The sequence below is a fragment of the Oncorhynchus gorbuscha genome, linkage group LG03 (assembly GCF_021184085.1).
Source record: "Oncorhynchus gorbuscha isolate QuinsamMale2020 ecotype Even-year linkage group LG03, OgorEven_v1.0, whole genome shotgun sequence".
Taxonomy (NCBI): domain Eukaryota; kingdom Metazoa; phylum Chordata; class Actinopteri; order Salmoniformes; family Salmonidae; genus Oncorhynchus; species Oncorhynchus gorbuscha.
Window position 1 is genome coordinate 6,538,989 of NC_060175.1, and position 12,682 is coordinate 6,551,670.

At 40.0% G+C, this 12,682-nt stretch overlaps 1 protein-coding gene and 1 long non-coding RNA gene across 8 annotated transcripts in view; both read left to right on the plus strand.

Moving 5' to 3' along the window:
• LOC124025204 (arf-GAP with coiled-coil, ANK repeat and PH domain-containing protein 3-like) overlaps positions 1 to 8,085 on the plus strand; it is a 159,313-nt gene extending 151,228 nt beyond the window's left edge. For 5 of the 7 annotated variants that reach the window (XM_046338823.1, XM_046338828.1, XM_046338825.1 and 2 more), the window contains exons 25-26: positions 2,286 to 2,341; positions 7,563 to 8,085. In XM_046338823.1, the coding sequence (XP_046194779.1) occupies positions 2,286 to 2,341; positions 7,563 to 7,628 (122 nt within the window). In that variant the 3' untranslated portion in view covers positions 7,629 to 8,085. The remainder of the gene's footprint in view (positions 1 to 2,285; positions 2,342 to 7,562) is intronic. The other 2 variants (XR_006837160.1, XM_046338829.1) reach the window with 2 other exon arrangements.
• Positions 8,086 to 8,096: 11 nt separating this feature from the next.
• Positions 8,097 to 9,215, plus strand: LOC124025284. Its single transcript, XR_006837171.1, has 2 exons — positions 8,097 to 8,337; positions 8,401 to 9,215. It is a non-coding gene; the product is annotated as an uncharacterized LOC124025284 (long non-coding RNA).
• Positions 9,216 to 12,682: the final 3,467 nt, after the last annotated feature.

A 12,682-nucleotide genomic window follows, 5' to 3' on the forward strand; every position in this document is an offset into this window, starting at 1 on the left:
AGCTAGGAGGACCAGTCATAGTCAGTACATTCATCTTCAGATAGCTAGGAGGACCAGTCATAGTCAGTACATTCATCTCCAGATAGCTAGGTGGACCAGTCATAGTCAGTACATTCATCTTCAGATAGCTAGGTGGACCAGTCATAGTCAGTACATTCATCTCCAGATAGCTAGGTGGGACAACCACATATCAGTCATAGTCAGTACATTCATCTACAGATAGCTAGGTGGGACAACCACATATCACAGTCATAGTCAGTACATTCATCTACAGATAGCTAGGTGGGACAACCACATATCACAGTCATAGTCAGTACATTCATCTTCAGATAGCTAGGTGGGACAACCACATATCACAGTCATAGTCAGTACATTCATCTCCAGATAGCTAGGTGGGACAACCACATATCACAGTCATAGTCAGTACATTCATCTACAGATAGCTAGGAGGACCAGTCATAGTCAGTACATTCATCTTCAGATAGCTAGGTGGACCAGTCATAGTCAGTACATTCATCTCCAGATAGCTAGGTGGGACAACATTCATCTTCATATAGGAGGACCAGTCATAGTCAGTACATTCATCTCCAGATAGCTAGGAGGACCAGTCATAGTCAGTACATTCATCTTCAGATAGCTAGGTGGACCAGTCATAGTCAGTACATTCATCTCCAGATAGCTAGGTGGACCAGTCATAGTCAGTACATTCATCTTCAGATAGCTAGGTGGACCAGTCATAGTCAGTACATTCATCTTCAGATAGCTAGGTGGACCAGTCATAGTCAGTACATTCATCTTCAGATAGCTAGGTGGACCAGTCATAGTCAGTACATTCATCTCCAGATAGCTAGGTGGACCAGTCATAGTCAGTACATTCATCTCCAGATAGCTAGGTGGACCAGTCATAGTCAGTACATTCATCTCCAGATAGCTAGGTGGACCAGTCATAGTCAGTACATTCATCTCCAGATAGCTAGGTGGACCAGACATAGTCAGTACAATCATCTTCAGATAGCTAGGTGGACCAGTCATAGTCAGTACATTCATCTTCAGATAGCTAGGAGGACCAGTCATAGTCAGTACATTCATCTCCAGATAGCTAGGTGGACCAGTCATAGTCAGTACATTCATTTACATTTAAGTAATTTAGCAGACGCTCTTATCCAGAGCGACTTACATCTTCAGATAGCTTGGAGGGACAACCACATATCACAGTCATAGTCAGTAAATTCAAGTGACTTACCCTCCTCGGTGACACTGTCGACCACTGAGCCAAACACCAGGATGTCTGTGCTCCCGTCTGTAAAGTCAGAGTTAGAAAGGGGGGATGGAGGGTGCAAGATTCAGGTTTTATTTTATGGGGAGGTGGGGGGAGCGAGGTGAGGAGAAAAGGGGCATATATAGTCTGTTGTACAACTGAAATGTGTCTTCTGCATTTAACCCAACCCCTCTGAATCAGAGAGGGGCTGTGGGGGGTCCCTTAATCAACATCCACGTCTTCAGCCCCCGGGGAACAGTGGGTTAACTATCAGCCTACCGGGAACAGTGGGTTAACTATCAGCCTACCGGGAACAGTGGTTTAACTATCAGCCTACCGGGGAACACTGGGTTAACTATCAGCCTTACCGGGGAACACTGGGTTAACTGTCAGCCTACCGGGGAACAGTGGGTTAACTGTCAGCCTTACTGGGGAACAGTGGGTTAACTGTCAGCCTACCAGGGAACACTGGGTTAACTGTCAGCCTACCAGGGAACACTGGGTTAACTATCAGCCTTACCGGGGAACACTGGGTTAACTATCAGCCTACCGGGGAACAGTGGGTTAACTGTCAGCCTACCAGGGAACAGTGGGTTAACTGTCAGCCTACCAGGGAACACTGGGTTAACTGTCAGCCTACCAGGGAACACTGGGTTAACTGTCAGCCTACCAGGGAACACTGGGTTAACTATCAGCCTACCGGGGAACAGTGGGTTAACTGTCAGCCTACCGAGGAACACTGGGTTAACTGCCTTGCTCAGGGGCAGAACAACAGATGTTTACCTCGTCAGCTCAGGGATTCGATCCAGCAACCTTTTGTGTACTGGCCCAGTGCTCTAACCACTGGGCTACTTAAGATACTGTTTGAAGAGGTAGGGTTTCAGATGTTTTCACCTGGTCAGTCTATGCAATGGAAAGTGCAGGTGTTCTTAATGTTTTGAAAACTCCTTTTGGTTTGTTCTGTTTTGTTGACTGCTATCTGAGAAAAAGAATAAACTGATGCCTGTTGTTGCTTCCGTTGCTACAGGCGTTGCCATGGGGACCAGCAGGAAGGTAAAGCGCAAGGATAGTGTTCGGGATAGAGTGAGTGATGCATCATGGTCTATCTCGCCTTGGGGGTTTGGTGTCTGTCTCTGTGGTCCATGTTATCCGGGATCCTTGGGGACATCCCTAACCAATCAGAAGTTGGGGATCCTTGGACATCCCTAACCAATCAGAAGTTGGGGATCCTTGGACATCCCTAACCAATCAGAAGTTGGGGATCCTTGGGGACATCCCTAACCAATCAGAAGTTGGGGATCCTTGGGGACATCCCTAACCAATCAGAAGTTGGGGATCCTTGGGGACATCCCTAACCAATCAGAAGTTGAAATGTAAAATGGTTAAGAAAGGGTTATTAAGGTTCGGATAAGGGTAGGGGCTAAGGTTAGGATAACGGTAGGGGCTAAGGTTAGGTTTAGGATAGGGGCTAAGGTTCGGATAAGGGTAGGGGCTAAGGTTCGGATAAGGGTAGGGGCTAAGGTTAGGTTTAGGGTAGGGGCTAAGGTTCGGATAAGGGTAGGGGCTAAGGTTCGGATAAGGGTAGGGGCTAAGTTTAGGGTAGGGGCTAAGGTTCGGATAAGGGTAGGGGCTAAGGTTCGGATAAGGGTAGGGGCTAAGGTTCGGATAAGGGTAGGGGCTAAGGTTCGGATAAGGGTAGGGGCTAAGGTTCGGATAAGGGTAGGGGCTAAGGTTCGGATAAGGGTAGGGGCTAAGGTTCGGACAAGGGTAGGGGCTAAGGTTCGGATAAGGGTAGGGGCTAAGGTTCGGATAAGGGTAGGGGCTAAGGTTTGGATAAGGGTAGGGGCTAAGGTTCGGATAAGGGTAGGGGCTAAGGTTCGGATAAGGGTAGGGGCTAAGGTTTGGATAAGGGTAGGGGGCTAAGGTTCGGATAAGGGTAGGGGCTAAGGTTTGGATAAGGGTAGGGGCTAAGGTTCGGATAAGGGTAGGGGCTAAGGTTCGGATAAGGGTAGGGGCTAAGGTTCGGATAAGGGTAGGGGCTAAGGTTCGGACAAGGGTAGGGGCTAAGGTTAGGTTTAGGGTAGGGGCTAAGGTTAGGTTTAGGGTAGGGGCTAAGGTTAGGTTTAGGATAGGAATGTCCCAGGGATCCCAGATAGCTCTGACCATCTCTCTGTCCTACTGGTGTACACGATCATATATTTAAGGAACCTCAATCTCTCTTCAAATGGTGTGCACACACACACACAAACAAACACGCACAAACAAACACACACACAAACACAAAACAGGCACGAGAACACACTTGCTTTGGGAGAAAGTTTGGTTGGGTGACCTCACTGGTGTTGTTAATCTATCTCTTCCCACTGTGTGATACTATTGTTCTGCTTATCAACGGGATCAACGCTTTTCTAAACATTGACAGCTGTGAAGGAAGTAGGCTTCAGAAGTTTGGTGATTGCAATGACCTCGTTCTATCCCAGCTTTCACAATCATTACAAATCATCAGTATTTACCACAGGACTGAAAACACATTGGGTTTTATTTTGATGTTTGTCTACATACCTCACCAGTAACACTTTTGGCTCAACTTCTTACCAGAGAACGAGAAAATAAATATCTGTTTTCGGTTGTTATCAAAATGGAAACCCCAGTGCCTCCCAATTGATTAATTATGAATTAAAAGCTTACCTCCAAAACACTATAAGAACGAAGAGATAGTTTCTACACCAGGCTTATAGTTATACTTCACTAAATACTCGTAGGAACCAACACAGCCAAAGGGAAGATTTATTTTATTTATTTATTTAACCTTTATTTTCAATGAGGGCCTAGGAACAATGTGTTAACTACCTTGTGCAGGGGCAGAACGGCCCATTTTTACCTTGTCAGCTTGGGGATTCGATCCAGCAACCTTTTGGTTACTGGCCCAATGCCTTGTTCAGGGGCAGAACGGCAGATTCCAGAAGAATGATATGACACATTGCTGATCCTATTGTAAGAATTTGGAATCAAATTCTGTGAACCTCTTGAGTTCCGGGACTTGTGTGTTCATTGTAGCCTCCTGTGAGCTCCTGAACCAATAGGAAGCCTGTATTCAACACGAGTAGAGGGGATGCACACCGATCAGAGCAGATTTCGATCAACCATAGAGAATGAGAGGCCTCTAGAGGCCAAAAGGCTGTTTTAGCATGGGCAGCACCATTGAGGGCTTCCACCGTGCTTCCACCATTTTAAAGTAGTCCAAGTAGTCAACTGGGTGGGGATTCCTATGGTTTGTTGCATCAATGGCGCTGCCCATGACGCCACATCTCTAGGGGATCAACCCTCAGGCGAGGTGGTCAGGATGTTCACCACTATGGCTGCGTTTACACAGGCAGCCAAATTCTGACCTGTTGTCCAATTATAAGGAAAAGTGCTGATCAGATTGGTCCAGCTTCAGGGATGGTCAATATAACATTACTATAGAATACTATAGGGCATTAGAACTATCGAACATTAATATAGAATACTATAGGGAACTATAGAATTAGAACTATAGGGCATTAATATAGAATACTATAGGGCATTAGAACTATCGAACATTAATATAGAATACTATAGGGCATTAGAACTATAGAACATTAATATAGAATACTATAGGGCATTAGAACTATAGAACATTAATATAGAATACTATAGGGCATTAGAACTATAGAACATTACTATAGAATACTATAGGGCATTAGAACTATAGAACATTAATGTAGAATACTATAGGGCATTAGAACTATAGAACATTAATATAGGGCATTAGAACTATAGAACATTAATATAGAATACTATAGGGCATTAGAACTATAGAACATTAATATAGAATACTATAGGGCATTAGAACTATAGAACATTACTATAGAATACTATAGGGCATTAGAACTATAGAACATTAATGTAGAATACTATAGGGCATTAGAACTATAGAACATTAATATAGGGCATTAGAACTATAGAACATTAATATAGGGCATTAGAACTATAGAACATTAATGTAGAATACTATAGGGCATTAGAACTATAGAACATTAATGTAGGGCATTAGAACTATAGAACATTAATGTAGAATACTATAGGGCATTAGAACTATAGAACATTAATATAGGGCATTAGAACTATAGAACATTAATGTAGAATACTATAGGGCATTAGAACTATAGAACATTAATATAGGGCATTAGAACTATAGAACATTAATGTAGAATACTATAGGGCATTAGAACTATAGAACATTACTATAGAATACTATAGGGAATTAGAACTATAGAACATTACTATAGAATACTATAGGGAATTAGAACTATAGAACATTACTATAGAATACTATAGGGAATTAGAACTATAGAACATTACTATAGAATACTATAGGGAATTAGAACTATAGAACATTACTATATAATACTATAGGGCATTAGAACTATAGAACATTAATATAGAATACTGTAGGGAATTAGAACTATAGAACATTAATATAGGGAATTAGAACTATAGAACATTAATATAGAATACTATAGGGAATTAGAACTATAGAACATTAATATAGAATACTATAGGGAATTAGAACTATAGAACATTACTGTAGGGCATTAGAACTATAGAACATTACTATAGAATACTATAGGGAATTAGAACTATAGAACATTACTATAGAATACTGTAGGTAATTAGAACTATAGAACATTAATATAGGGCATTAGAACTATAGAACATTAATGTAGAATACTATAGGGCATTAGAACTATAGAACATTACTGTAGGGCATTAGAACTATAGAACATTACTATAGAATACTATAGGGAATTAGAACTATAGAACATTACTGTAGGGCATTAGAACTATAGAACATTACTATAGAATACTATAGGGCATTAGAACTATAGAACATTACTGTAGGGCATTAGAACTATAGAACATTACTATAGAATACTATAGGGAATTAGAACTATAGAACATTACTATAGAATACTATAGGGAATTAGAACTATAGAACATTACTGTAGGGCATTAGAACTATAGAACATTACTATAGAATACTATAGGGAATTAGAAATATAGAACATTACTATAGAATACTATAGGGAATTAGAACTATAGAACATTACTATAGAATACTATAGGGCATTAGAACTATAGAACATTAATATAGAATACTGTAGGGAATTAGAACTATAGAACATTAATATAGGGAATTAGAACTATAGAACATTAATATAGAATACTATAGGGAATTAGAACTATAGAACATTAATATAGAATACTATAGGGAATTAGAACTATAGAACATTACTGTAGGGCATTAGAACTATAGAACATTACTATAGAATACTATAGGGAATTAGAACTATAGAACATTACTATAGAATACTATAGGGAATTAGAACTATAGAACATTACTATAGAATACTATAGGGCATTAGAACTATAGAACATTAATATAGAATACTGTAGGTAATTAGAACTATAGAACATTAATATAGGGAATTAGAACTATAGAACATTAATATAGAATACTATAGGGCATTAGAACTATAGAACATTACTATAGAATACTATAGGGAATTAGAACTATAGAACATTACTATAGAATACTATAGGGCATTAGAACTATAGAACATTACTGTAGGGCATTAGAACTATAGAACATTAGAACTATAGAATTACTATAGGGAATTAGAACTATAGAACATTACTATAGAATACTATAGGGAAATTAGAATACTATAGGGAATTAGAACTATAGAACATTACTATAGAATACTATAGGGCATTAGAACTATAGAACATTACTATAGAATACTATAGGGAATTAGAACTATAGAACATTACTATAGAATACTATAGGGAATTAGAACTATAGAACATTACTGTAGGGCATCAGATCTATACCTGTCCAATCATTTTAGACCAGTGCCATACTGAAGTATGGAAAACAATCCTGATAATTACCTGACAGTTTTTCTAGTTTTCCTACAGTAGATGTTCTGATCTAGTCCTGATACTGTGCTTTACTAACACTGGGATCTCTGAAGCAGCGGGGTTCATTTAACACCACACGGTGTGGGCTATGGGCTATGTGGGCTATCTAGTGATCTAGTCTGAACCTCTGATCAAGTCAAGTTATTGCTAGTTCTATCTCTGGTCCAGGATGTTAGTGTTTGTTCCTTCACTAACCCACACAGCCACACTAATGCCTGGGACCAAAGCTACTCTATTCCTTGGGGAGCCACAGTGCCCGAATGGCGCCCCCTTGTGATTGTAATGTCCCCTCTTGCAGGTAACACAACATATCACATCTTTCGGGAGTTCTCGCTCATGGCGTCCCACCAGCCCGAGAAGCTAAAGAGGAGAATACACTTCAACAACTGCCAGACATAGTCCATGATGACATCAAAACATACTTCAGCCACTGCCTGAGGTAGTCAAAGACTCCTAACTTGACTCAGACTCTGAAGTGACTTACTAACAAGTCTCTGTGTCCTACACCTGAGATCTATTTAGGTAGAGCTCCGCCATCAAGACAGATCTATTTAGGTAGAGCTCCGCCATCAAGACAGATCTGTTTAGGTAGAGCACCATCAAGACAGATCTATTTAGGTAGAGAACCATCAAGACAGATCTGTTTAGGTAGAGCACCACCATCAAGACAGATCTATTTAGGTAGAGCTCCGCCATCAAGACAGATCTGTTTAGGTAGAGCACCATCAAGACAGATCTATTTAGGTAGAGAACCATCAAGACAGATCTGTTTAGGTAGAGCACCACCATCAAGACAGATCTGTTTAGGTAGAGCATCAAGACAGATCCATCAAGACAGATCTGTTTAGGTAGAGCACCATCAAGACAGATCTGTTTAGGTAGAGAACCATCAAGACAGATCTGTTTAGGTAGAGCACCACCATCAAGACAGATCTGTTTAGGTAGAGCACCACCATCAAGACAGATCTGTTTAGGTAGAGCACCACCATCAAGACAGATCTGTTTAGGTAGAGCACCACCATCAAGACAGATCTGTTTAGATAGAGCACCACCATCAAGACATATCTGTTTAGGTAGAGCACCATCAAGACAGATCTGTTTAGGTAGAGCACCGCCATCAAGACAGATCTGTTTAGGTAGAGCACCACCATCAAGACCACCATTTTTCTTCAATCAGTTTTGATATAAACATTTCAGTGGGTGTCCTGGTGTTCACCTAGCACGCGATCATTGCTCTCAGTTCCATTGCATTACACAAGAGTCATCATTGGACGAAGGCGTCTTCTGTACGGGAAAGTTTTGTTAAGAGTCGCGACGCTCAGGCTGAACATTTAACACGCATCGTTTGCGGTACGGTTTTGCAAGCATAAGGACCTTATCTTTATTTTTTAAGGTTAAATTGATACACACCTTTTATAGGGTTCACACACGGCCGTATCTCCATTTAAGCACTAGTTGAGGGAAAACATACCGAAGACAGAGTGGACTACATGTGCTAATTAGTTGTCAGCATCTCCAAACACCTGTGTGTAAACGGAAGATGACAAACGGTGTTATCACTGAAAAATACTGTCGGCTGCAACTGTGTTGAAACCGGTTAAAAAGGAGTACGGTGTTTATTTTGTGTTTGGGAAATTATTTAGAGGGAATTCATGTTTCTAGAACCGTACTGCAATTGAGGATCGATTCAGGTTTGGATTGAATTTGGGTTCCAGAACCACTTCACCTTTAAACAGAACATGTAAGGTCATTGGACTAAGGAGTAACGTTAGGTTTCTTTAGTTTATTATTGGGCGATTGTTCCCCTAGTTAGGGAGAGTGAAAAATAGCCATTTCAATTCATGCTTGATTTATATTACTGTTTGTACAGACACACACAAAGGTACACACACATGCATACTGCATACATTATGATATTGTTGCATGGTGGTATTAAACATTTTGTATTGTAGATATGTAGTGGTGTAATAATGTTATTTGATGTACTGTTTTATCTCTTGTTTTATATGTAATGTATGTGCTTTAATGTGTTTGGACCCCAGGAAGAGTAGTTGTTGCCTTGGCAGGAACTAATGGGGATCCATAATAAACCCCAGAAAGAGTAGCTGCTGCCTTGGCAGGAACTAATGGGGATCCATAATAAACACCAGGAAGAGTAGCTGCTGCCTTGGCAGGAACTAATGGGGATACATAATAAACCCCAGGAAGAGTAGCTGCTGCCTTGGCAGGAACTAATGGGGATCCATAATAAACACCAGGAAGAGTAGCTGCTGCCTTGGCAGGAACTAATGGGGATCCATAATAAACCCCAGGAAGAGTGGCTGCTGCCTTGGCAGGAACTAATGGGGATCCATAATAAACCCCAGGAAGAGTGGCTGCTGCCTTGGCAGGAACTAATGGGGATCCATAATAAACCCCAGGAAGAGTAGCTGCTGCCTTGGCAGGAACTAATGGGGATACATAATAAACCCCAGGAAGAGTAGCTGCTGCCTTGGCAGGAACTAATGGGGATCCATAATAAACACCAGGAAGAGTAGCTGCTGCCTTGGCAGGAACTAATGGGGATCCATAATAAATACACATACAGTACAGATAAAATGTGTCCTACATACAAGATAGAAAGTGTGAATATATATATATATACATATATATATATATATTCAGACAAATTGTAATTTTGCAACAAACAGGTGGAAATAAATGGGGCTATAAAATAATTGTCTGTTGGTCGTTCTTCTACATTCTATTGGGATTATTTAATACAGTTCAATGATTTAGACACATAGACTGTATACATCATACATGGTGGCAGGTAGCCTAGCAATTGGGCCAATTACCCTGAAAGGTTGCTGGTTCGAATCCCCGAGCGGACAAAATCTGTTGATGTACCCTTGAGCATGACACTTAACCCTGTAAGACGCTTTTAATAAGACAGCAGAGAGTGCCCTCTGGTGGTCATTTGAGAGTCATCCATAATTTTGTAGGCCGACACACGACCCATGTCATACCCAGTGAATGATATATGATGATGTCTAGGATCATACCCAAACTGTCCATCCTATCACTGTTAATGAGAGAAGAAGAAGAAGAAGGAGAAGAAGAAGGATATGAAGAAGAAGGAGAAGAAGAAGAAGAAGGAGAAGGAGAAGGAGAAGAAGAAGAAAGAGAAGAAGAGGGAGAATGAGAAGAAGGAGAAGAAGAAAGAGAAGGAGAAGAAGAAAGAGAAGAAGAAGGAGAAGAGGGAGAAGGAGAAGGAGAAGAAGAAGGAGAATGTATCGTACCAAAGGTTCTAGGTCCATTTATACGAAAAACAGTTTGAAACATAAATACATTTTATTACAGTGGTATACATTTACACAATGTAATATTAATGTTGTCAAAGTTGAACAAACAAACACTGATAATCAAAGTCAACATATACCTTAGTGCAATCAACCACCCCTAAATAATTATCTTCAAGAAAGACAGTTTAGTCCTCAAAACACACTTTCAGGTACAAGAAAATGCTCTCATCCTGCAGAAAAGAGGTGGTTTTATACGCACTTTGCATGTTCACCACTAATTAGTCCCCTGGGAAACATCGACCAAAACCATGGTTCCTACCTTGTCACAGTACCATGAAGTAGCGTATCCTACACGAGACAGACTCTTTTCACGCCACTTTCGATACAAAGGGATTGTCACATTAGGTTAGAAAAGCATTTTTGCTAACCCTAACCCTTTTCCTAATCTTAACCTCCTAACCGGTCACGTTAATTATCCTAACATGCTACGTAATTTATCCTAACCTGCTACGATAAAGTCACTTCGGTATTAAAGTAGCATGAAAATAGTGTTCGCCTAACCTATAAATCATCCCTGAATAACAGGCCTGTATATCGTCAAATACCACAAGCTTCTATTAGAACAATAATCATTACAGTTGAATAGTTGAATAGTATTCTCATTCTGGGTCAAGTGACACACCTCAATTAACAACTAACATTGATTGACCTTTATTCACAGAGCACAACATGTTTTATATAAAACACAAGATGAACATTTAACATTTAACATTTAAGTCATTTAGCAGACGCTCTTATCCAGAGCGACTTACAAATTGGTGCATTCACCTTATGACATCCAAGATGCATACATTTAGTGTGTTTTATTCAGTCAGATCCTTTACTTATGAAGAAGAAGGGGAAAAAACCATTTAGAATGACAAAATGATGTTAAATTAACTCTAAATAGACTATTTGTACACTTCACACGCTTTGCATTGCACATAGTTTATTTGTATTAATCAAATTGTAAAACTATAAGTAAATGTTTTTGCAAATATGATTCAATTTGTTTGGATAAATTATATATTTTTTTACTGTTGCAATGTAACTATTGCACAATGAGTTTATAACTGTGGTGACAACATTGTAACAAGTGCAGAGGTCATGTGTATCACTCCCCCCTACTGTAGATTAGACATAGTGAAACACGCAGGCGAAGCGATTACCGTTCTCCTAGCAGCAGGATATTATGCTGGCAGCACGATGACGTTATATATATATATAAATAAGAGTCCCCTGCAAAGACATGCTAAACTGGGTATGTCGATTTTTTTTTTACGGATGCGGTACAACTGCTTTTCACATCATCGCAAACACCTCGCACCTCGCAAACACCTCGCAAACACCAATTCATCATTTTTACATGGATAAACAGATAGTTCCTCCAAAACATCTAAAGGAAGTTTGTTCTGAAGTCTCTGTTCTATATCTGAGAGATAAAAGATCAGGAAATATGTTATTGTTTTGGTTATGTATTTAACCCTATTTTAGGCACTAAACTACCTCCATATATACTTCCATTCATTTTTTTCAACTGGTACCTGGCTACCTTCAGACTAGTCTTGCGAGGATCCTAGAGCAAAACAACCGATATGTAAGTGTTCGTGAGAGACTCCCCTTTCCACAGTGTGTGTAGCCCAGATGGTTCAGAGGTTGGCAGATTGAATGTACCTACTTCAGAAAAGTCCCATGGCCATAAAACAAAACGGAGAACACCATCCTTTTCGTGAGAATCATCTTTCCATAGTCGGGGGGGTCATAATAGTTTTTATCATTTTATTTATTTATTTCACCTTCATTTAACCAAATAGGCTAGTCGAGAACAAGTTCTCATTTACAACTGGGACCTGGCCAAGAATAAAGCAAAGCAGTGCGACACAAAACATGTCTCATGGTCTGACACAACACAACTCCTGGCTCTGCCACCTTTTTAATTTATTTATGTATATATATATATATTTACTAACAATGAATCAATATAGAAAGTACATGATGGAACACCAGTATATTTAGATGATAAACAATTGACAATCTCCCACCTTCCAATTTTCACAGATGCGGAAGGACGACGTCAGCGGAAGTACTTGATTGA